Consider the following 24,350-nt stretch of genomic DNA (forward strand, 5'->3'; position numbering starts at 1 on the left):
CTTGGGGGTGGGCAGCGCCTGCAGAAGCGTGTGTGCCCTGGTGTGTGTACACACGTGTGTGCACGGGGCACGAACACGTGCATGCGTGTGTGTACACGTGTCCTGGTGTGGGGTGTGGCAGGCAGATGCCGTTATTTCAGCAGTGTGGTGGGGGCATTTCTGAGGGCGTCCTCTCGGGGGACAGGAAGGCAGCCAGTCATTCCACGCCCAGGCACCTTACTGGTCCCGTGTGGACACTGTCCCTTAGTTTGCGTCATGGCCCTTCAAAGCAGAATTGTCACTTGCCTCCCTTTCTGATGAGATTTGTGGCCCCAAAGGTGAGCCGGTCACTCCGAGGGTCCACGGTGGGCCCCGGCTTGAGACCATGAGAGGTGTGAGGGGAGGCCCGCAGGACTGACCCGTCCAGCCTGGGCTGTGGGTGTCCTCCAAGGTCTCTTGGTGGGCTGGTGGGGGCGGTGATCCGGGGGTCGGTGCTGCCCTTCCTGGGTGATTAAGCAGGTTCCCCTCCTGGGCCGCCGGCTCTGCCCCCGCCCCCAGCCCCGCACTGCCCACCCCCGCGGGTAGTGTGGGTCTTTGAGATGCTGGCGGCCCGTGTGCTAATTGAGCCGCGCCTGGGGTCGCCTCTGGGCTCTGAGCGACTGATCTCACCTTCTCTCCCCTCTCCTTCCCTTTCATCCGCCCAGCTCCCGCCTGCCCTCCTGCCGGGCTCCCCGGCCCCTCCCGACGGGCCTGCTGCTGCTGCAGGGCCCGCAGCCGCTGGACAGCGCCGGCCTCCAGAAGTGATAGCTAATTGGGCAGAGAAAGGGCCCGATTGTCTGGCGGGCCGGAAGAGCGGGCGTGGGCGGCTGAAAGCACCCGGAGAAGGTGGCCAGCTTCGCCCGGCAGCTGCCGCCGGAGACGTTTGGAGATTACGTCAGCGCTGGGCGGGGGGGGGGCCTCCCGCCTGGGCCCTGACAATGCGGCCCTTGTCGGCCCCGAGAGCCGCCCGCTCGGGATGAATGGCGCGGGGCCTCTTCTCCAAGGAGGCTTCTCGCCGTCCCCGATCTGTCCTCTCCCGCCAGGGAGGCCCCTGGCTTGGGGCTCAGAGCGAACGGGCTCGGTCAGAGTGGGAGACCCCCGGCTGGACTGAGCTCGCGGCCCAGGCTCCTGGCCGCACGGCTGGTACTTGGCAGACCTGGACCTGGAAGCCGGTGATCGGCCGGTCCACACGCCGACCACGCAGTGGGGGACTGCGCTCTGGGGCGTGCCTGCCTTCGGCATGGCCTCCTGGTCCGGGGGGAGTGCGGGCCCCGACCCGCTCATGTTCGCGTTGGCCATCATCCTGCTGGCGCGCTTCATTCTCTGGGCCTGCCTTGGGACCTACATCGATTATAGGCTGGCCCGGCGGCCGCCCCGCAAACCCAAGGAGGACTAGGGCCTCTGCCGGCCAGGGACCTCAAGCTCCCGGCGCCCAAGGGCCGTCCCTCCAGGAGGGCGCTGTCCCAGAGACGGCCTGTCCTGGGGCTGAGGGGGCGCACAGGGAGGGGCAGCAGAGCAGGTGAAACACTCTCTGCCTCCCGCCCACGGGGCAGAGATGGACCGGCCCCACCTGGACTGACCAGGGCTGTCCTGGTCACGCCCCCCGTTGGGGGATGGAGGGGGGGGGCCCTGCCCGTCTCTCCACCAGGTCTGGTGTCCTGTGTTGAAGTGAGTGATCCTGGGAGTGGGTCTTGCTTTAATACTTTCCCTGCTTCCAACGCTTTATAATGTGTTTGCAGGAAGAGGCGGGTGTGAGCCAGAGGGGCTGGTGGAGGGGTTGCAAGGACAGATATGACCACATCAAAGCCAGCCCTGCCACCAAAAGCCACCCTCTGACTCAGTCTCCTGCAGGGATAAGACAGTGCCCTGGTTTCCCCAGAGCAGACCACTCGGAGGGTCTCAAGACAGACATGAGACTCTGAGTTCAAGTCCAGCTCTGGCTGACCGTGGGCAAACTCTCTTTCCCCATCTCTTAAATGGACGCAATAGTCCCTGCCCCGAGCCCCCACTGAAGGTTATCAGGAGGGTCAGATAAGGCGTGGGGTGAGCCATCCCCCCACCAATATGCAAACTACAGGACATGTGGAGGACAATTTAATGGAGAGGTCACAGGACCCAGGGCCCTCTGTTCCTTTGTGCTTTTAAGTGTGTGGCCGAGACACCCCTGAGAAGATGGACAGGCAGGGAGACTTGACGGGTGCCCAAGAATCCGGCACCCCCTGTGCTCCCTCCTGTCACACCAGCCGGTTCACACCTGACTTAAGGGGCAGCACGTGGTGGCTTGGTGCTTCTTGACCTGGCAGCAGATCTGAATCACCTGGGAGATTTTGGAAGCACCAGTGGCCAAGTCCCCCGGACCGAGAAGCATCAGCTTGATTCGAGACGTTCCTGGGAGGCCGGAGCCTGGTGACGCCGTGAATTCCAAAAGGACTTGGGTCAGCCTGGAGTCTTAGGTGGCCGTTAGGGGGCTGGAGTTGGTGAGCGGACACTTGGGGCCCCCCTTAGCCGGGAGCCGTCCGCCTTGCAGCATCCTGGCAGAAGGGACCATGGGCGTGATTCGTTGAGGCCTGGTGCATGGCTGTCCTCTGGGCAGTTGTGATAGCCAGTGGCCAAGCAGCACTCGTGTCCCCCTGTGTAAGGACAACTGGCCATGGGGTCCTAAGGGCTCTTGATCGCCGGGTTCAGGGAGGGGGTGTTCTCATTCTCTTTAGGGAAAATGTCATCCGATTTTCTTTAAAATGACCACGTATGATTTTGCTGATCTCTCTAAGGAAGAGGAATCACATTTGCTGTCATGAGCAGGTACTAGTGGAGGGAGGTTTGCCCGGTACTGCCAGGTTTTAAAACTAAAAGTCCCACGACCTGAGAAACCCCTCTGTCCTGGGCAAAGCAACCCCTTGGATGGAGGGAGAAGTCAGAGGTTCACAGGACACACGCAAGTCTGGCCCATTGCTGAGTGTGTGTGACCTGCGTGTCCACATGGGCATGTAGATTTGAGGTTCACCATTTGGTCCACGAGCTGGAATCTGGGGGCTCTTGCTAGAACTGGGGAGGGGACACACTCTCCTGTTGGGGTTGTCCAGCAGAGGGGATGGAAGTGGCCAGCCTGGAACCATGGGAGAAGACGGGATTCTGCCAACGTTATTTGAACCCCTTTCCAGGTACATTGACCGATAGATTTTTTTTTTCCTTTTCCTTAAGCCAGTTTACATTGGTTTCCGTCACTTGCAACTGATGAAATTACTAGTCAGAATTTTGTCAGAGTTACTCATCAGAGTACAAGCCCTCTGCATCCACACGTCAACCGTCTATAGCCTCCTGACACACGACCACTCGAAACACTGCGGCTGAGTCAAGAGAGGCCGTGTCCCGGTCCCACACAGGCAGAGGTTGTATTCAGCTGCGAGTAACAGATATGTAGACAAACAGTGACTTAAACGAGAGAAGTTTTGTTTTTTTCTTTTTTGCATTTTTCTTTTACATGTAGCAAGAAGTCTGGCATTTGACATCCCCAGGTTGTGGTATGGCAGTTCCGTATCATCAAGGACCCAGATCCTTCCATATTTCTGCTTTGCCATCCTTAGCATGAAGGTTTGGTCTTCATGGTTACAAGAAGGCTGCAGGTACTCCAGGCATCTTGAGTGAATTCCAGGCAGGAAGAGAAAGAAAAGGGTGATAGAGAGGGACAGATATCTATATCAGGGAGGCAAAGCTTCCCAGAAACCCTTAAATTTATATGCCATAAACTAGAATTATGTCACATGGCATCCCTAGATGCTGAGACGTGGTTCCTTGGCCATTCTTTGTCATTGCAGTCTTTATCCAGGACACCATCTTGGGTATTTGTGTGTCTTTAGTAGCATCCTTATGTGCCAGTTTTGTCTGCCATTGAGAGATATCAGCTGTGTTCACCTGTCCTTGGCAGCTCCACCCTGGAGTCAGAGGGTGGAACTTCTCATGGTTCCTTGGGGTTCCTAAGAATTTGCTCCAGTAAGACAGTCTAAGGATGAGAGAGACTTATTCCTTCTTAGAGATACATGGAGATGCTTCTTTACTCACACCTGGTAGCAACAGACAAAGACTGTAGTACATGGAAGGTAGGCTGTGAATAGCTGATGGCTAAGTGAATGACAGTGATGAGTAGCAGATGGAGACATGGAGGGGTAGTGCGAGTCATTAACTCAGTAAGCCTCACTGGGCGCTCACAACCTCACAACGTGGGAGGCATCATGGATACAATGTTGAAAGTGAAGTGCCTGCTCTTCAGGTAGCTTGCAGTCTGGGAGGCAAGAAATGGGCAGCTAGACTAGAGTGTTAGACCGGCACGAGGCACATGAGGCTATTAACCACTAAGACTGTGGCCAGTGTAAATTAAGTTGTCCTATAAGTGTAAAACACACACCAGATTTTGAAGGCTTGGCACAGAAAATAATGTAAAATCTAATTAATAATGGTTTTCTACTGATTATACATTGAAATGATAATATCTTGGACACCTTGGGTTAAATAAAATATTACAATTAATCTCACCTGTTTCTCTTAATGCATTTTAGTGTGGCTACTAGAAAATTTTAAATTACATATGGAGCTCACATTTCTTTTTTTTTTTTATATTGCACAGCACTGCAGCAGACCTTCACAGTGTAGTGAAAATGCTATGGTGTGTGAGTGGATTGTGTGTTATAGGAACACAGAAGGGAGCTTCCTGGAGGAGGGATCTTAAGTGATAATATAACTACGGCATACTAGAACCTATGAGATGCAGCTAAAGCAATTCTTGGAGGAAAAGTTATGGCCTTAAATGCCTTTATTAATAAACGTGAATAAAAATCGATGGATGAAGCATACGATGCAATAAATTTAAAAAAGAACGATGGAACAAAGCTGAGAACAACAGAGGCAGAAATAAAGGTAAGAGAGGAAGTTAATGTATTAACACGGATAGAATTAACTAATGTATCCAAATCCTGGATTTTGGCAGAAATAAAGGTAAGAGAGGAAATTAATGTATCAACACTGATAGAATCAACTAATGTATCCAAATCCTGGATTTCTTTCTTTCTTTTTTTTTTTTAAACATTTCTTCTGCATTCCTTTTCCTTTTCTTCTTCTCCTCCTCCTCTCTTCTTCTTCTTCCTCATTGTGTTAAAATACACGATATAAAATTTACCATCTTAGCCTTTTTTTTTTTTTTTGCAGTACACGGGCCTCTCACTGTTGTGGCCTCTCCCCTTGTGGAGCACAGGCTCTGGACGCGCAGGCTCAGCGGCCATGGCTCACGGGCCCAGCCGCTCTGCGGCATGTGGGATCCTCCCAGACCGGGGCACGAACCCACGTCCCCTGCATCGGCAGGCAGTCTCTCAACCACTGCGCCACCAGGGAAGCCCCCATCTTAGCCATTTTTAAGTGGTGTTTTTGAGGGGAAGACACCCAACAATAAAAGAGACATTATTAACGAACCCAATCAAGAAAAAAGGAGAAGAAAACACACACAAAATTAAAAAGCCTATGGGGAAACAACTACAGAGACATGGAAAACTCAATTCCCAGGAAACAGGTTCTGGTGTATTTGAAGGGTTTTGAGAATTTGAAAACATAGGGAACACAATTTATAAAAAATGACCCCACAAGAGATGTAATATCTACACAAATGGATTACCCTTGGAGAAACAAGTAGTTGTCCAAGTCTACCCTCCTTAAAAAAAAAAAAAAGCATAGAGGTCCAGAATGTCTCAGAGGAAGACCCCTTATCACTCCAAAAAAGAACAGGTGATACAACACTACTTAAACTGCTCCAGCACATAAAAGAAGGACAGTTCCCATTTCTTTTTAATGTAGTAAACATGCATTGATGCCCAAATCCACCAAAGGTAGTACAGAAAGAGAAAACACATACCAGTGTCACTTAAGAATATTGATGAAAAACTATAAACCATTGAATTAAGCATCATATTAAAGGGGTAAAACATGGTGACCAAGTGTCCCAGGAATGCAAGGATGGTTGAACATCAGAAAATCAATGAATGTAATTTACCATATTAACAGCCCCAAAGAGAAAAAAATTTTTGATAACTTTCTTTGATATATTTCCAAAGGTATCTGGATAACATTCACATCCAATCTCAAACTCTGAATAAAACAGAAATAGGTAATATACTGATATGTTTTTAACCTGAAAAAATAGCTCTCTCTTAACAGGAAAAGTAACATCATGATTAACAGGGAAATACCAGCAGCTTTTCTGTCAAAACCTGGAGTCAGGAGGAAGATGTTCACGACTGTCTGAATTTGTTCTGGAAGCACAGCCAGCACAATTAGAAAGAGGAAGAAATTAGAGGTATGAACACTGGAAAGGAGAGGGTGCATCATTATTTATAGTGAGATGGCTGACTTTCTTGGGAAAACGAAGGAAAATCAATGAAAACAATTGATAGCAGAATTCAGTAAAGTGGGTGGGTCTGAATCAATATGCCGGAACCACACATACAGCAATTTATCAGGAGATGTGGTGGCATGAAAAATCCCATTTATAACAGCAACGTAAAGAACAAAATATCTAGGAGCAAACTTCATGACAACATGTTAGCCACTGTAGGTGGTCAAGTTATTTCCTTTTTTCTGTTTCTGTTATTTCCTTAGGTGCCCTAGGTGAGATTTATTGTGGACATGAGGCCCGAGGCTGGCCATCAGGAAGGAAGAGGCCTGGGCCGAGGAAGCTCAGACCTGACCCTCCAGGACAAATCCCACCACGCCCATGTCTCTTGCTTCCTACCCTGATGCCCAGTGACCTTCAGGAGAAGCTGGCACCTTTGCCACGTTGCTGCCCACGCTTGTGGCCTGGGGCTTAGAGAGGCCATGACCACTGTGGCACCTGGGGCTGCACGTGGACCTTCATGGCACAAAACCTGATGGCTCCCCTGGAGTGGCCTCCTGGGCTGTGCACTCTTGCAGCTTAGCCAAGACAACACAGAGCACAGCCACCACCTTTTTGTGGGGAGGGTGGAGAGGTGCTTACATGCAGGGTGGCTAATTGTCTTAGGACTAAGGGATCTGGGGGCTCCAGGGCCCATGGGATTTCAGTGCTAAAACCAGGAGGTCTTGGGCAAACTGGGATGGCTGGTCTTCCTATTTCTAAGACCTTCTGGGTAGTAAAGAATTGACCTACCCAGAGAGAGTTCTGGTCTTTGCCCTCAGCTTCTGGGAAGGGATTTCCAGGTCCTTGGAATGTTCTGCCTGGTAAGAGTGTCTTTGTTTACCTGGGACCTGGGGCCACATTAGACAGTCTAAGGATGTGACTTGGGATGGGGGCTCTGGGCCATATGCAGTGTCTGCTCTACTTCCGGAAGGGCTGGGGACTGAAGGCCAGACCTGTGGGTGGTCCAGTGTGTCTGGGGCATGGAGCCCAATGAAAACTCTGCAGACCAAGGCTCAGGGGGCTCCCTGGTTGGCGATACTCCGAGTGTGTTGCTGGGAAGAGCTGGCGCCATCCTTAACTCCATGCGGAAGGATGACCAGAGCTCCATGCATGGAGCTTTCTTGGACTCTGCCTCGTGCATCTCTGCCCGAGGCTGATTTTAATCTGTGCCCTTTTGCTGTAATAAACCATAACTATGAGTATAACAGCTTTCCTTGAGTTTGGAATCTTTCTAACAAATGATGGAAACTGAGAACCGGGGGACCCCGCAAACCTGCAATTGGGGTCAGAAGTGAGGGTGGTCTTGGGGACTCATCCTGGGTTTGGCATTTTCCTTCTCCTCCCTCCTCCTTGAAAGGTGCAGAAGGGCATCCTGTGAAAAGCGAGTTTGCCTCTCACCTCTCCCCGCAGCTATCTGACCCCCTCCCGAAATGCATCCACTGGGCTGGGTTTCTCGCGTCTGGTCTGGAGCTATTCCGAGCGCTTGTGAACAAATACAAATGTCTTCTCCCGCCCATCACCCCTGGTTTCTCCACAACTGGCAACACGTTCCTCATACTCTTCCTATTGTCCTGTGTCAGTTTTTGTGAATTTTCTATTTTTTTCTCTAATGACCGTGTATTTGTTAAGAAACAAATGAAGAAATGGGTAGGTTACACATCTTGGAAAAGTGAAGCAACGGGGGCGCCAAGGGATGAGGGTCTGGGGGGCGTTTAGGGAGCAGATGTTGCCTTGTGTGTTTAGAGTGGGGTGAGTAGGGAAGGGGCACCTCGTGGGGGGGAAGCAGGGCAAAGCGGGTGTGGTCCCTCCGTCTGTGCACCAACGGCACCACTAGAACTGCCCTCCCTACCTCCCTATCAAAAGGCTGCACAGCCGGGGAGCAGGTATTTCTTCTGACCCCAGAGATGGAGGAGATGGGCGGGGGGCGGACACTAGGTTCTTCCCATGGAGGAGGCGGGTTAGCGAGGAGGACACAGCTAGGCTGGTGCAGCAGCAGGGCAGTCGCCTGCAGCCAGTCTGTGTGTGTGGGAACAGGACAGGGTGCCGAGACCTCAAGAAGCAACTCCTTCATCCCCGCCTCATGCCCCCCAGGTGGGACATGACAGGTGCCACCCTCTGCCCAGCTGCCTCTTTTGCAGGTGCATCCCGGGCATCCTGAGACGCTCTGTTCTGGGGGAGCAGGTGGGTGGGAGTGACCAACTCACCACTCGGCCAGGCATCGGCCCCCTGGTGCGGGCAGAGCAGCCCAGCCCCTGGCCCCCTACCCCGCCTGGCCTGGTCTTGAGAGCAGCCACTTGGCCTCAACCCACTCCCCCGAGAGCAGCCTGCGGAGCCCCTGTGGTGGAGATGAATCATTGGTTCTAAAAATAAAAAGAGTTAAGTCATGAAACAGTGTATTTCCTTTTTAAGCCAGATGTGTCTGCCAAGGGATCCCCAGCAGTTTGGTATGGCAGGGAGGGCCAGGAGCCCTTGGCAGTGCCTAGAGCCTCAGGCCACTGGAGACTCTCTTTCACGCACTCACACCCACCACAGGAATTAGCACCTGCATGGGCTCGGCACACGGCGGGATAGATGGATGAGGTGGTCCCTGCCTCAGCGGCTCTTGGTTGAGTGGGGAAAATAGATGACTTAAGAATAATGCCCACATCAGGCAGACAGCCCTAAGGGCTACAGCCATGGGGCAGAGTGTCACGGAGATACACACAGGGAAGGGGCGTTAATCCTCTCTCAGGGTGTGGGGAGAGCTTCCTGGAGGAGGTGTCACTGGAAGTAAGACTTGGGCTGCTCTGACAGGCAGATAGAGGAGGGGCGGTGTTCTAGGCAGAAAGGACAGCGTGAGTAAGGGCTGGGAGGCTGGATGTCGTGGCACATTTAGGATCCTCGTCAGGACTGCTCAGGTCACCTGGTTACACATGCAGATTCCTGGCACCCCCCCCAGACCAGCTGGCTTTAAATCTCTGAGAGTGGGCCCCCGAAATAGGGCTAACAAGTTACCCCAGGGGATTCCCATGCTCCTCAAGTTGAGATCCACTGGTCTGGGTGCTGGATGTGTAGAGGAGGGAGTGAAGGTGTACAGTGCAGGGTAGGTTGGGTCCAAAATGTGAGGGCTTTGACTTTTACCTAGGAGTTAGGACTTTAGCATACAAACAGGAGGTAGCCTTCAAGGGAGTGATGATCCTGGATCCGTGCTTGAGGATGGTTCCTGGGAGCAATGAGGGTGATGGATTGATGGGGTAGGAGGTCCAGGGGTTGGGGAGGGGACAGAAGCTTGGGCAGAGGTCAGGGGGGCTGGACCATGGAAATGATGTGAGAGGAAGGGTCGGAGGTCTGAGACATGGCAGGGACAGGGCTTGGGCCGCCTCCCTAACCCCCGGGGGTTCAGGGAGAATCCTGTGATGGTCACTGGGGAAGCATGTGCAGAGTTAGCAGTTACGGGGGGTTACGTGCTTGTCATCATCATTGGAGGAGGGGGAGTGGGGGGAGAGCTGAGTGCTGGGCCCCAGAAGCCAGGGGCGGAGGGTTTCTGGAGATGCCCAGTGGTCAGGGGCAAAGAACGGGGTGGGAGGACTTAGGGGCATTTGGGGAAATCCTTGGAGAGAACATCAGCACCTGGTGCTGGACGTGCCAGGAGGGACTAGAGGTCGGAGGTGCGGGAGGGAGCTCTGCACGGATCCACCCGTGGGGAGGGGACCATCCAGGGCTACGTTCTGAGCCACCGGTCACCTGGCTTTGAATCCCTTATCTTCTCCTCTCCCCACGTGACCTGGGCACAGGTTTTACCCTCATGAGGACCAGGTTCCTGTCTGCAAAACGGGGACAGGACAACTGTCTTCTGCAAAGCTCTCAGAGCACAGGCAACGCACAGAGCCCGTCCATGTCAGATTGCAGGAAAGCCCAGAAGCGTCCCCGGGGCTGTGTGTGTCAGTGTGTCGGATGGGACTTTTCTCATTGTCTCAGGAATTTGGCTGAAGCCACGCAGCTGACAAGGTGATAAGAGCCCTGTGTTCTGGAGAGGTGCGAGGCTCTTTGTTCCGTCTGACTGAAAGAACAGAATGTCCCCAGCTGTCACCCCCATCACCCACCTCCAGCTTCAATGGGGCTGGAAAACGGGTGCCTGGGGGTCATCGGTTAGTGGGTGCTGTGGCATTGCAGGTGATCCTGTCTCTTCTGGCCAAGCCAAAGTTGGGAGGTAAAACTACTCAGAGCCTGGGGCGCCTGCAGGGAGCAAGGGGTGATTTCTGTGATGTGGAATCGTGGCTGAGGGTCGCTGGGGGCTCAGAAAGTGGTGGGAGGGTAAAGGCGGGGAGAGCTCGTCTGGGATTCCCTGGACCTGGGGGTCACACATGAACGTAATCACTGGTACCTGCTTCTCTGCTGTAAATTCAGGGGACTGGAGGCTGGCTGGAGCTGCCCCCATGGCAGAATGAAGAGAGAGGCAGTGGGGCCACCTGCACGGACCCCCTTAGTTATGGGTAAGTGTGGCAGAGACTTTGAATTTTCCCATAGGGTCGAGTCATTGCCCCCATCATCCTTACTGATAGGACCCCTGAGGCTCAGCTGAGCAGCATCACCCGCTAGAGGCCACTTCCCCAGCTCTCCTTGTGGCAGGTATGCCATGAGATTGGGCTGTGGTCAACAGGACGTGCAAGAAAGGGATGGATGAGGCTGTCAGCGACCCCCTTGAAAAGGAAGTGATTCCCTTGGGTGTGGATGAGCGACGCAATGGAATAAACCCAGTTCCTTGGGCAGCCTCATAGCGTGGAGCCCCTGGCCTGTCTTGGACCACTCTCAAACTCTAGATTGTCCCAAGAGAGTTGAAAGTCCATCGTATGTGCGCTGTTGTATTTTGGGGCTCTTCGTTACAGCAGCTTTGCCAGTGCCCTGACTAATACAGCAGGGATGACGACTTCCTCGTGGACCAAGGGAAACTGAGGAAGGCAGTGGGTGGAAGGCTGGAGCCATCCTTCAGGGACACCACTCCTGCAGGCAGCCTGCTGGAGGAGACGACCCCCAGAAGTTAGAGTCTGTGGGGTGGAGATTTGGGGGCAGGAGATGAGGAGGGCTTGGAAGGTCACAAGAGGTCAGTCAGACAGCACTCACGTGGGTCCCCAAAGAACCCACAGAGGTTCCAGACGGAGGGCTAGCATCTTGCTTTTGCCACATAGGCTGGATTATAATCCTCCCAACCAGGTAGAAATGTCTCCTCTGCCCCCACCCCTCCTTTTAGGCCCCAATTCCTAGAGAGGGGGAGATGGAAAGGAGAGAAAAGGGACAGACTGAGGTCCCCCCCACTACCTGAGCCATGGGACTGGGCTGAACTTGGGGGAGACAAGGTAAAACAAGGTTGAACTAGATGTGAGAACATCGAGCTGATTTGGACTTGATTGGATTCATTGATACCCCCCAAATGAGTCTTAACGACAAAATGAATCTTAATTATGTTCTCATACAAGAAAATGACTGACAAGCTCTGGGGATCATACTCGAAACATCAGGAAGGGATGGTGAAGGAGATGTCACTGGGCGTGTGTGAAGCCGTGGATGGAGGGAGACAAAGCTATTGTCTGTTCCGGGGCTGTTTGTTATACAGCTTGGTCCATATCCTAACTGGTACACCCTTTCAGTAAACCTGCTACATTCAACCTCCTCATTCGTAAAATAGACCCTGACTGCCTGGCCTACGGCACAGAGGGCCAGGAAGTGTCAGGACACACAGAACACCTTTGTGCTGCCCTTTCCTCTAAGGCTCATGACCTCAGAGAGACAGAAATTAGCAGGAGAATCAGAGAGAAACGGCCGCCCTCTCCCACCCACTTCTTCTCACCATTGATAACGATGGGGGTAGCCTTGGCGGGAGTGTGTGCTGGGATCTTCTGGATTCGGTGTGTGGTGCGTAGCCTCACGCTTTGGAATCTGTTTGGCAAAGGCTTGTGCTTTGGGAATTTGAAGCCGGCCGAGGTGGGCTCGTCCATTTCTGGAACTGCTCTGGGCTGGGGGCAGGTGAGGAAGTTTCCTTAGAGCCCCAAGGTCTTGGAATTGAGTGAGCTGTCTCTAGCTGATCTTGGGGACGGGCAGGCAGATGGATGATCCTAACATAGCCAATGGCAGTTTCCCTTCGCCAGATGCCCGTGGGAGCTCTTCCCCCACTTCCCTGGCTGTCTTCACCCACATCCCCGGGGCCCCCGAGGTATCTGGTGAGCGCTCAGCTGTCTGATTGTGGTCTCACCCCACCCTGAACACATGCCTGACAACCCACTCCTTCCCAGCGGATTGGGCGGGGGCCAGCGGAGAGGGAAAGAAAACACTTTGATCCATCCTCAGCTCTCAGCACTTTGTAGGAAGAACAAGCAATGGAAGAGTCACACACACCAAAAATGAGAAGTCAGGATCACGGGGAAATAGACGTTGAACAAGGAAGGTGAATCCAAGGACGAGGTGGCGTAGGAAGCAGGCTCCCTCTGCGGTTGCTCTGGCCAAGCTACAAATTCTTGGCAGCCAGAGGGAGCAGGGAAAGAATGAAAGGTTTAGAATTTGCACGGCCATTGGAGAAAATGTGCCACTCCTCAGGAACAGTAAATGTTCCCTAGCACTTGTTTGTAAAAGAAATTTGTCACAAGGGGCTTCACCTAAACATTACTGGGACATTTGGTGATTGTATTAGCCAAGGTTTTCCGGACAATCAGAACCAACAGGGTGTGTATATATATAAAAAGAGATTTATTATACGGAATTGGCTCACATGATCATGGAGGCTGGCAAATAATACAGACTTTCCAGGCTGGAGACCCAGAAGGCCCGATGTTCAGTTAGAGTCTGAAAACAGTGTGCCGTAGAACCAGGAAGAGCTGATTTTGCAGGTGAAGCCTGAAGGCCGTCTGCTGGAGAAGGCTCTCTTGCTCAGAGGAGGCTGGGCTTTTTCTTCTAGTCAGGTCTTCAACTGATTGGACGAGGCCTACCACACAGGTAGTGCAATCCATAATCGGGTCTACCAACTCACACGTTATCCCCATCTAAAAACACCCGCCCAGACACATCCAGAATAATGTTTGATCAATTATCCGAGCACCCTGTGGTCCAGCCAAGTTGACACATAAAATGAACCATCCCGGTGATGGTCAGTGTTGTGCCCCATCTCTACAAGCATAATCATGTACAGACTGGGCAAGAAAGCACTCAAGGGGGTCATGCCACGGTTCTCATGGAGGAGGGATAAGCCCACTTCCCCTTGGCCACAGTCCATCTCCAGGGCTGGTGTACATCTGAGATTCTCCAACTAGACTGTTGACCAGACAGACATGAGACATTGCCATCGATTTATTGTTTTAACCAGAGGGGTCAAGTTTGGAAAAGAAGCACGTGGGGATGTTAGATGCGTGAGGACCCGGTGATAAGAGTGATATCAAGGGCACAGCTTCGGGCAAATGCCGATGGGGAAATGTCAGCTTCTCTGATCAGCCAAAAAGCTGCTTCTCACTTAAAGGAGCAAAGGGAGCAAAGGAGAAGGAAGCTGCGGGGCTGGGGAACGCCCAGATTCAGGAAGGAGAGAAAGAAGAAATAGCCACGGAGAAATGGTGGTTTGCTTTCCCTTAGAGCACTTGTGTTATGGTTATGGGGGAAACACTCCTTTGTCACTCTTGCTGGAGACCAGCAACAGCAGGGAGCTGGTGTCCCTAGGGCTGGAGGGACACAGGCAGGAGGCCATGTCACCAGAGCGCAGAGGTGCAGGCGCCCAGCAGAACCCAAGCCCTGTTGGGGCTCACCTGGCGGGCGCTGGGAACAGGGAGGAGCGAGAGAGGGAAGAAGTACCTCAGCCTCTCACTCATCCCGCCCTCCACTCCCCCACTGGGGCTTCCATTGGCCGAGCCACCCAGACCCTGAGGGCAAAGGGCTCTGGGAAATGTAGTCCCGTTTCTACAGTGCCCGGGCAGGACTGCAATGGATCTGAGAGCAAACCACTCAGAAACCCATAAGGCTCATAGGAGTGTCTGCTGGAATGTCACGCGCTGAGAAAGCCTCCCCTGACACCCCACCACCCTCCCCCGCCCACTCAGCAACCTATCTCCTTGCTTACCTGCCTTTATTTTCTGCCATAGGACTTGGTACCAGCTGATGCAGCTTTATGTATGAATTGTCTTCTCTGGGTCATCTTTTTATTTAATGGATTGTCTGGAGTGCAAGCCCCGGAGGGCAGGGGTTGACCTGCCTGTGTCACTGTTTTGCTCACCTGAGGATGGTGCCTGGCGCCTAGTAGGTGCTTAGCCCCCGTTTCTGGGTTGACTGGTTCTTCTGCGTATACTCTCCTCTGGCTACGCGTCCCCATTCCTTCAGCCATGCCCTGGGGCCTGGCTTCTGGCTGGTCCCTGTGCCGCAGCCCCTTCTAGTCCAGACAACCGGGAGAGGCTGGACCGATGGAGGGGCCAGTGTCAAGGGCTTCCTGCCTCTCGCAGCTTCCATCAGCAGACACGGCTTCATCTCGACTCCTCGGATGCTGGACAAGCCTGCAGGTCTGTCCCCACGGCCCATGGGCCCACGTACCGGCGAGGAGGGTGTGGGTGTGGCCCTTGAGGGGTTAAGGGGCCATTGCGGGAGCTGTGCAAAGATGCGGCCTCTACGTCAGGGCTTATTGAGTGACCCACAGGGGCTAGTCACCTTCCTAACAACGTTCTGTGCATCCTTTCATGTGCTTTTCACAAACCTCCGCCGGGGCAGGTGCTGTCGCCATCCCTGGGCCTCGAAGCAATTTGCCCCCCATCCCTTTGGCAAGTGAGCATCTGGGCTATGGGCAGAGGCGGTCTGACTACCGTGGGCCCCAGCCCCTTACCCTTGGCATGCTGTCCTCTGGGCACAGTGGGTGGACAAATGCCGCTGCAGAGAGTCCTGGGGGGACGCAGGACGGGTGAGGAGTCCCAGCCTGGGGACACCTGGACTCAGCCTCGAAGGCTGTAGAGGATGTTTGGAAGGGGGTGCTTTCTAAGGGAAGGCAGGGCTGCGGACCTTGTGTGTTGGGGCCAGGGGAGGGTGGGTTTGGAAAGCCGGGTTGCTGGAAGGGGGATGCCCGGTGGCTGGATCCTGCCTGCTTGGAGGAGAAATGAGCTCTTGCTTGCAAAGAAACAGCTGTCTGGAGAGCTGTGCACATAGATGTTTTTACGCACGCTGTATGTAACGTGGGAGAGGCTGGGCCCACATTCCCTACGTGTTTATGGCAAAACAATCTTATCCTAAGAATAACAGAAGAAATAATCACCCACATCCCCACCACACCAACAAATCAGCTATAAACTTTTCACGCTCCCTCTGGGCCGCATGCCTGTGCAGACAGGGCGCAGAGACCATCTTTCCGAGAACAGACTTGTTTGTTCATTGATTTGCTGAGCAAAAGTTGACCAAGTACCTACCTACTTTGTGTCAGAAACGGTGCTCTTACAAATCTTTCTTAGATTTTTCTCTCCAGTTTTACCACCTATGTAAATGTCCCTCATTAATCAGGGTATGTTAATTGCTGTAACCACCAACCCCTCCCTCCCCAATTACAGTGGCTTAATCCAAACAATGTGTATTTCTTATTTATGACTTTGCAGTGCAGGTTGGGGTGGGGCTCTGCTCCATGCGGTCATGCAGGGACCCAGGACCCTCCCTCCCAGAGATTGTACCATCCCCCAGAACCTGGGAAGCCTCCATTTGGTGCCCTTTGTTGGGCTGGCAGAGGATAAAGAGAGAAAAGGAGCAGGAGACTTTTCTGGCCAGGTCTGGAGGTGCTGTACATCACTGGGTGGTGCTCAGTGATGTACCTGAACCTATCTGCGAGGGAGGCTGGGCGATGTGTGTGTTCTAGGTGGGCCTCCAGAAGGAAGGAGAAACAGGTGTGGTGACCATCTGCCCAGTGTCTGCCACAATCCCTCAATAATACATCGTTTAGTTCTGAAAAGCAGAGTAGGAGGTACAAACCAAATGGTGGAAGGAAAAGGCAATATTTTCACCAAGAGTTGAAGGCTCCCAGGAAAATATACCATATGATGGCAAGCCGAAGGGAAACTCTGGGTCAGAGCCTGCTTGCTGGCCCGAGTTTGCCCAAATCCTTTCTGACCTCGAGAATGGGGTAGGCACAGGGCTCACTGCGGCCGGGGTGTCTGGTCACCGTAGAAGGATGGTAGAGAGAGTGGATTGCTTTGTCCCATCTGCTTCTATGCTTGCTGTGGCCAACTTCCCGCTCTCAGGAATAGGTCAGAATAGAACGCTTCTGGGGGATGAAACGTAAGTTCTGAACTGATGGAGGCTGCTGGGCAGGAGAAAGTACAGAAACATCATTAGCATTTGGTCAAGGTAAGCCAGTGGATAAGATTCTCACTCCAGCAACCTGCCTCGGGTGAAAGTGGTACAGTGGCAACAGAAATCTTGAGTCACATGGCTGTCACCCGGACCGGCAGTACTCTGAGTGCATCACTGCTATCCTGGGACCTCCCTTCATAGGTTTCCTGGGACCTCCTTCACCCCTCACCCGTGGTGGATGAGCTACTTCTTCCATCTCCAGTCTCCTTCTTGGTTTATTTTCTCACATTGGGGTAGCACATCTTTCAGTAGCTTCTTGAGAAATTGTTAACTCGTAGGCAAATGTTTTTGAGACCTTGCATGTCTGAAATGGTTTTGATTCCATCATTATACTTGATTGATACATTGGCCATAGGATTTTGGATAGGAGATAATTTTCCTTTAGAATTTTGAAAGCATTGCTCCACTGTTTTCTTGCACCCAAGAAATTCTGTTGAGAATCTTGAAACCACTCTGAGAACTGATCTTTAGTAGGTAATCGGCTTCCCCCCCGCCCAAAGCTTGTAGAAACTTCTTTTTGTCCCAAGTGTACTAAAATTTCACAACGATGTGCTATGGTGCAGGTCTATATTTATTTTCTATGCTGGATATTTCGTGGGACTCTTCAATCTGGAAACAAAGCCCTTGAGTGCTGGGAACTGTCTTGAATGAGTTCCTTGATGGTATTTTCTGTTCTTCCTCTCAGATACCTCTGTAGTGCCTGCTATTTGGATCGTCTATATTTTTATCCTTCTTATCCTCTCTCTTCTCCTTCTCTTTTTATTTTACTTCCTGGGATATTTTCTCCGCTTCATTTTTAAACTCTTTTATTGAGTTATCCCTTCTGCTGTGATTTTTATTTTTAAATTTGGGAGCTCTTTCCTTTTTGTCCTCTGAATGGTCCTTTTTGATAGCACCCTGTTCTTGTTCTTGGGTGTGACATCCTACCTCTCTGGGGATGTTGAGGACAGCTTCTTGTTGTCGATACAGTTGTGAAAGCTTTCTTTCCCTTGAACAGTCTCAGTTTCCTCCGAGTTGCATTTTTCTGTTGGTTGTTTCGGTTTCTGTCTCCCATGTAAGAGACTGTTAGCAGATGTCTCATAGCCTTTGGCTGTCAACTCATGACTAAGTGGGGGGAGGGGGCTGGGCACAGAACTCATTGAAAGTTCAGGAGTGGAGCTTGACCACTCTTGAAGCCACATAAGCTTTGCTGTGGTTTTTGAGGATCCCCTGATGTCAGAACCCTTAGACCTTTCCTATTGGGCTGAATTAGGTCTCACTGAGGGGCAAGGTCTGATTGCTGGTGTTCTGGAACCTACCTGGTGAAGGGGCAGGATGCAAAGGTTCATTCAACCTGCCTCCCTGGTCTTGGCAAAGTAATCAAGGCCCCCAACTGGGCTGGCATCCCCTAGCCTGGAAGCCTCTGTATTAATTTGCCCAGAAAATAAAATTCTTCTTCCAGGATTGGGGGTGGTGGTGTCCTCCCACTTGTGGGAAGGGTCTGGGGCTCCAACTGTATCTCAGAATCTCTCATCTAGTCCTCTTCATCATGGTGGCCTCTTCATCCCAGTTCCAGAGGGGATTCTGGGAGGGTTCTGCTGTGGAAATCAGCTCTTCCCCGAGCCCTTGACGTTCCCAGGGGCCACCCATGGGACCCAGCTTTTAAAAGTCATTCTGCTAAGTCAGTGTTCACCCCCTAGTCTTCTGTCCTCCCTCTAAAATATGGTGGCTGCAGCGCCTTTTCCATTCTCTGCGTCTTTGTGTGTTTATGTCTTCAGAACCCCTTTACCGTGGCATTGGTCAGGTACTGGGAAGGAGCAGGATTAGACACCCGTCAGTCACCTGTCTTCAGGAGCACCTTCTGTTTGTCCCCCTTTAACATTGTTTTCTCGTCTCACTGTCTGATTTTCACAACGATGATTTTCATGGTGAGACAAGGGAGGCTTCTCTTTCCAAAAGTGTGTTCCGTGAAATGTTGGCCGAGGATGAAAGTTGTTCTGGGGTCAAATAGTTTGGGATGTTTGGGGATATCCAAGGGTAACTTCAGTCAATCCCCGCCAGGGCCCGCCAGGCCACAGTGCTTCTGGAGCAATTCTGGCCGTAACTCCGTCTCTGGAAGGGCAGTGACCAGGATGCTATTGGGCCCTACAGGTGACCCTTCCAGGAGCCCCTGGCCCCGGGCTGGGTCAGGTGGCCCCCATGGGCTCCCACGGCCCCTGTACCTCCTCCAGTCGCATCGTCTGTTGTGCGTTGCGATTGCCTGTTTGAGCCTCCCTCTGGCCCGGGAGCTACCTGTGGGCTGGAACGGAGTCTTATTAACTGTTAAAATCCTATTGCACAGCACAGGTGGAGCAGAAAAGGCACCCAAATATCTGCTGAAGGAAGAAAAGAAGGAAGAAAAGAAGGAAGAAAAGAAGGAAGGAGGGAGGGAGGGAGGGAGGGAGGGTGGCAGGCGGGCGGGCACTGCAAGAGCAGAGCGCGGCCCTCCCGCCACCTGTGCACACAGACACACGATCCCGTGGGACCCAGCGCCCACCACTGCTGTGTGTAAACAGAGCCTGGCCCCTCTGGTGTGGCCCTGTCTCCCGACACGGGCCTTCGCCTCCCCGTGGAAACCCAAGCTCCAGACCGGGACGAGGGTTGGCAGATGTCTGTGAAAAGAGCCGTCTGCCTTTGCTGATAAGAATCCTCTAGACAAAGGGCCGGCCTGGGCTGGGAATTCCCACCGGGCTCTGGGTCGGGAGACTCCGACAGGCCCAGATCACAGCTCCCCTGCCTCTCGCAGCCATCCCTGTGGGCCTGGGGTTCCCCTCGTATCCAAACCCCTGGCCATTTTGGGACCTCTCGGAGAGGACGATTTTTCTCCCAAGGCTCCGAGTTGGGGGTATTGGTACCATTGGCTCAGCCTGAACCACCTTTCCCTGAATCACCAGGGTCTGTGGAGCTGAGGCCCAGGGGGCTTGGTGTGGGGTAGGGGGCGCAGCAACGATGGGTGAGTGATCAGGAATCACCCTGTTGGGGGTTGACCAGAAGCCCTGTGCGATGGTCCCTCCGGTGCCGAGTTGAGAAGTGGCCACATGATGCCAAGGAGGCCAACGTGGGTGCCCAGGCCACAGTGGCCCTGGTGTGAGCCCATGACCCTTCCTCATTACTGAGCATGCTCTGAAGGAGGGAAGAGCAGCGCAGGGGCATGGCAGCCGAGGCACCCCAAGGAGAGCCCACGGCAGCACTCCCACTTGCACTTAGACTCAGTCCCCCCTGGAAATGGAGAAGGGCAACGCTAATGGGGTGAGTGTCCACGGACCAGCCCGTCCAACCTTCACTGGTGCTGCAGTGTCACCCCATCACCCACTTTTTGTGAGTGAGAACCTCCGGCTCGTAGGAGAAGCATCTTGCCGAGTGCCAGAAGGCTGCAGCTTGGAGCTGGGTCTGCCTGGTGCCATGCAGACCCAGGGGAGGCCACAGTGCCTTGCAGAATCTGACGGACGCTATTGGACCTTCACCCATTACAAAACACGCAGGCATGTAATCTTATGGGTATAATTTTAAGAAGTTCCCAGGCTCCCTGAAGCCGACGTATACAGGAGAGACGAAGAACCCCATCTAGGGGCACATCAGGAGACAGGAGTCACTTGAAGGGCTCCCACCTATCGGACGATGCTGGGGAATTTGAGGACCATGGTGTGTGTAAAGCCAGCGATGGAGGTTGGATTATAATCCAACCCTCAAAATGTGAATCCGTGAGTCTGTGCTGATAATGAATTCATAGATAGATAGATAAATAAACGACAGCCAAGAGAAAGCTCTTTACAGAAGAATGCCAACTAACAAATGTTGATGGAATGATAGGCTTAGAAAATTGCAATTCTGCAACCATCAGAGTGAGTAATAAGTGAAAGGGGCACACATCATACTCACGGATGGATGTGAACATGGCTGCGTGAAAGTTTAATGAGAAACAGGTTATTTATGTTGTCTTAAAATATCTTTCCACAGATGATTTATTACATTCAAAGGGACAAATGGAGAAGCAATAAAAGTCAACATCACCAGTGTGGGGACCAAGTGACATCATGTGCCCCCTGATGGCATGTCCCCAAAAGGACACAGCCTCCGTTCCGCGTGACCTCCCCCCGACCAGATCTGAACCCAAGGAAACACCAGACAGACACAAATAGAGGAGTGACCTGTCCTCTTCAAAATGCTAACATCATGAAGACAAAGAAAGGAGTGATTATCCAGAATAAGGAAACTTAAAAGGACGTGATGCTAAATGCAACGATGGATCTCATTTGGGAACAAAATGCTATGAAGAACATTATGGGGACAATTGGAAAAATTGGAATAAAGATCATGCATTATTTTTTCAATGGTAAATTTTCTGAATTTAATAACTGTACTGTGGGAAACCTCATTAAAATTCCTATTCATTCTTAAAAAAATAATTGTACTGTGGTCGTGTAAGAAGATGTTCTGGCTCTTAAAAAATACACCCGGGAATATTTAAGGGTTGCTCCGGGCTGAATTGTGTCCTCCAAAAATTCGTCTGCTGAAGCCTCAGGTGCAGTGTGGTTGTACCTGGAATAAGAGGGTGATTCAAATAAGATGAAGTCGTGAATGGGGCCCTGATCCAATGGGATTTGTGTCCTTATGAGAAGAGACACCAGTCCTCTTGAGTCAGGACTCAGGGGTCCTGGTGCCTGGGTCAGTACTGGGGGCGTTCCACTTCCCTTTTGTCCTCTCAGTGGCCACCCCACCAGCAGGGCAGGCCCTGGGGACGTTGGGGCTGACCAAGCCATGTTCCTCATCCCCCGAGCCTGGCTCCTCACGGCTCACCCAATACTCCGGTCCTTCCTGGCCTCTGCTTACCCCTCCTTCTTCCTCCGCCATGGCCACCCCTGCCACGTCCCACCTACGCCCCTTCTCCATCACAGGGGAGCCTGGCTTCCCCCATGTCCTGACGCACAGCCCAAAGGGTTTCTGTGTAATCCACACAAAAGCCTTCAGGTCAGTCTTCGCTCCACTAACTGTGGTGGGGAAAGTCGCCCAGCTGTGAACAGAGCCACACGCCAAGACACAAAGAAGCAACACCCCTGAAAGCATCTTGGGTCTTTTTCCTTTCTTCACGAGACCCCGTGACATAGACACCCCAACGCTGCGGGTGCCAGCTTGGAGCAACCACAGACATCGGCTTGTGCTTCTTCAACATCATTAAAACACCAATGAACTTTTCAGTCTGTTTAGCGGCATGGCCGTCTCTCTGACGGTGGCCTTTACCCAACTGAGACCTCAAATTTCAGACCACGGGGCTCCTAGTTTGCTGCAGGTAGATTTTCTCAAAACCCTCAGCAAGTGGGTCCTGTCATCCCTACAGCCTTCATGATCCAGGAGGGAGCTTGGATTTGGCTGTGCAGACGTCTTCCAAGAGCATCTCACCACCCAGACCGACAGATGGTCTCCGATTGCATTATCGGCGGGCTCATTACCTATTACCGTCGGAGCCAGGGACACATCATGTCATTCGTGATGTCCTGCAACATCTCAATCTTTGTTAGTTCATGACTTCATTGCAAATCTCTGCGTTTTTGCAGGAATCAGCTGGTGAACTCATATGTCGAAATCTGTCTTCCCTTTTATCTTTCCCTCCAGTACCCAGGATCTCCCCAAATTGCCTTTATTCACAGACAGAACAGACCATTTCCCCCTTTTAACACTGAACAGTGTTTGCTAAGAAATGAAATATTTTCGACTCTGAATTTCAGCTATTTTCCATTTTCCTCGACCTAATTGAATGACCAGATGCTTTATCTGCCACGGCTCATGGCAACGTGGATGCTCGCTCCCAAATTGCAGCAACGCCAAATGCATTTTGCTTCTTTAATGTTTTCTGATCGTTTCCAGAGCTTCTTTGGTCATGAGAAGCTCCGTGGGTTGCAGACAACTCTTCCCGATAACTGAATTTTTGTTCCCGGGATGATGAGCTGCAGTGACAGGAAAAGATGTCCTTTCTTTATAAAGTCATCTTCCAACCATCAGAAACGAAAGAAAAGTCTTCCCAAGGTGGAAATTCGCCTTGAACTTTTTGCCCTTGGAGGGGAAATGGCGGTGGCCATGGTCCACCACTTTTTTGCTCAAATTTCAACTTGAGCTGGATCCTAACTGAAACGGTATTCTCTGAATCTGTGTTGACCCCAGATAAACCCCGATGAACTACTGATGATAAAGAAACTGGTGGTTTTTCTACAATTTGCTCCTGGGCTGGGCTGGGCTCTGCAGGAAAACTTGAAGGTAGAGAGACACGGTGGGTTGAACCGGAACACTGGAGGGTCAAGGCCGGCTGAGTTGGACCCAACGTCATGGCTTTACTTTTGTCTCAATGTCTCTCTCACTGAAGAGTCCGGTATTTTCACACTGCCACTGAACAAAGAGAACCTTGGCCCGAGTTTTGTAACCCTGGGGCTGATGTAAAGTGATTTGATGGTTTTATTGCGTTTCTGACAATTTGGGGGGGGGTGGAGGAAAGGGGTTTCCTCTGGAGACTGGTGGGGGGTACAGCACAGCTCTCACCCCGTCTCCTCCCAGCTGCTCGGCCGGGAGTCTCAGGAAACCAGGTGGAGGGGTGACGGCCGAGGGCTGGGGTCATCGAGGGCCAGGTGATGTGGGCAGTGTGAATCCACGGAAGAGTCTGAGGGGTCCCTTTGGTGACTTTTCTGGCTCAGGTTGTTCAAGGTCCCGGGACACCCGAGGGGAAGAGGGCTTTTGAGCCGGGACAGGTGAGGCCGAGATGAGGCATCTGGGGCGACCCTGGATTTTGGCCGCAGGATGGGTGGGAGTGGGGTGCTGCCACACACTTCTCCCCTCTGAGGCTGACCCCTCAGGGGTCTGGCCCAGGGTCATCGAGAGGCTTGGGATGGGGACCTGCCATCCCTGAGGGATCTCCTGGCCTCTCAGCAGACCCACTTGGTTCACTAGAAGGCACCCTAGAACTCAGCCAACTGGAATCCACCCCGGACCTGGGGGTGCTTCTGACCTTGGTGGTTCACCATGAGACTCAAGCTCCAGGGCTTCCGCTGCGAGGGCCCGCGCAGGTGCTCACCCGGTCGTGCATAGCTCTTTAGAGCTGCAAAAGGGAGATATCGCAGGGGGAGCAAGTCAAGCCGCCGTCCCTTTCCTCTGACTTGCCCTCGCCTTGGGGACAGGTGTGTGTGTGGGTGCAGGGGAGGCTGCCAAAGTCGCTGGGGTCCAGGTGAGGGACAGTGCATTTGGTGGGCTGGGGTCGTGTGGTTCCGGTCACTTTTCTATAGAGTCCAGTCGTCACTGGCCCCAAGCACAGGCTAGCTTCCAGGGATACACCTGAGTCCGCTGGGAAGACACCCTGGTGCCCGGTAAAAGGGTGGGGCTGAGCCCATCTTCTGGCCTCCGGCCCTGAGTGTGTGTGGGCAGGAGAAATGAAGTGTGACAGTCATGGAGGCAGAAGCAAGTCTGTGGAAAGTTCATCCAGTCGCCCGAAGTGTCATGTTGTGAGTGGGGGATTCAGTTCTTATTGAATCCAGTCCTAATGAAAGGTCTGTTCTCTCAGGAATTGGCTTGATAATACAAGGCATATCATTAT

At 52.5% G+C, this 24,350-nt stretch overlaps 1 protein-coding gene across 1 annotated transcript; it reads left to right on the forward strand.

Moving 5' to 3' along the window:
* Nucleotides 1-1,258: 1,258 nt before the first annotated feature.
* LOC114886742 (small integral membrane protein 38-like) lies at nt 1,259-1,414 on the forward strand. Its single transcript, XM_029207663.1, has one exon. It carries the CDS (start codon nt 1,259-1,261, stop codon nt 1,412-1,414), a length of 156 nt encoding a protein of 51 aa, XP_029063496.1.
* Nucleotides 1,415-24,350: the final 22,936 nt, after the last annotated feature.

This window comes from Monodon monoceros, unplaced genomic scaffold (assembly GCF_005190385.1).
Source record: "Monodon monoceros isolate NGI ecotype Baffin Bay Population unplaced genomic scaffold, NGI_Narwhal_1 Super_Scaffold_7, whole genome shotgun sequence".
Classification (NCBI taxonomy): Eukaryota; Metazoa; Chordata; class Mammalia; order Artiodactyla; family Monodontidae; genus Monodon; species Monodon monoceros.

What these genes read in the sequence shown, in the direction of transcription:
- LOC114886742 (XM_029207663.1), top strand. Translation starts at nt 1,259, where the DNA reads ATGGCCTCCTGGTCCGGGGGGAGTGCGGGCCCCGACCCGCTCATGTTC.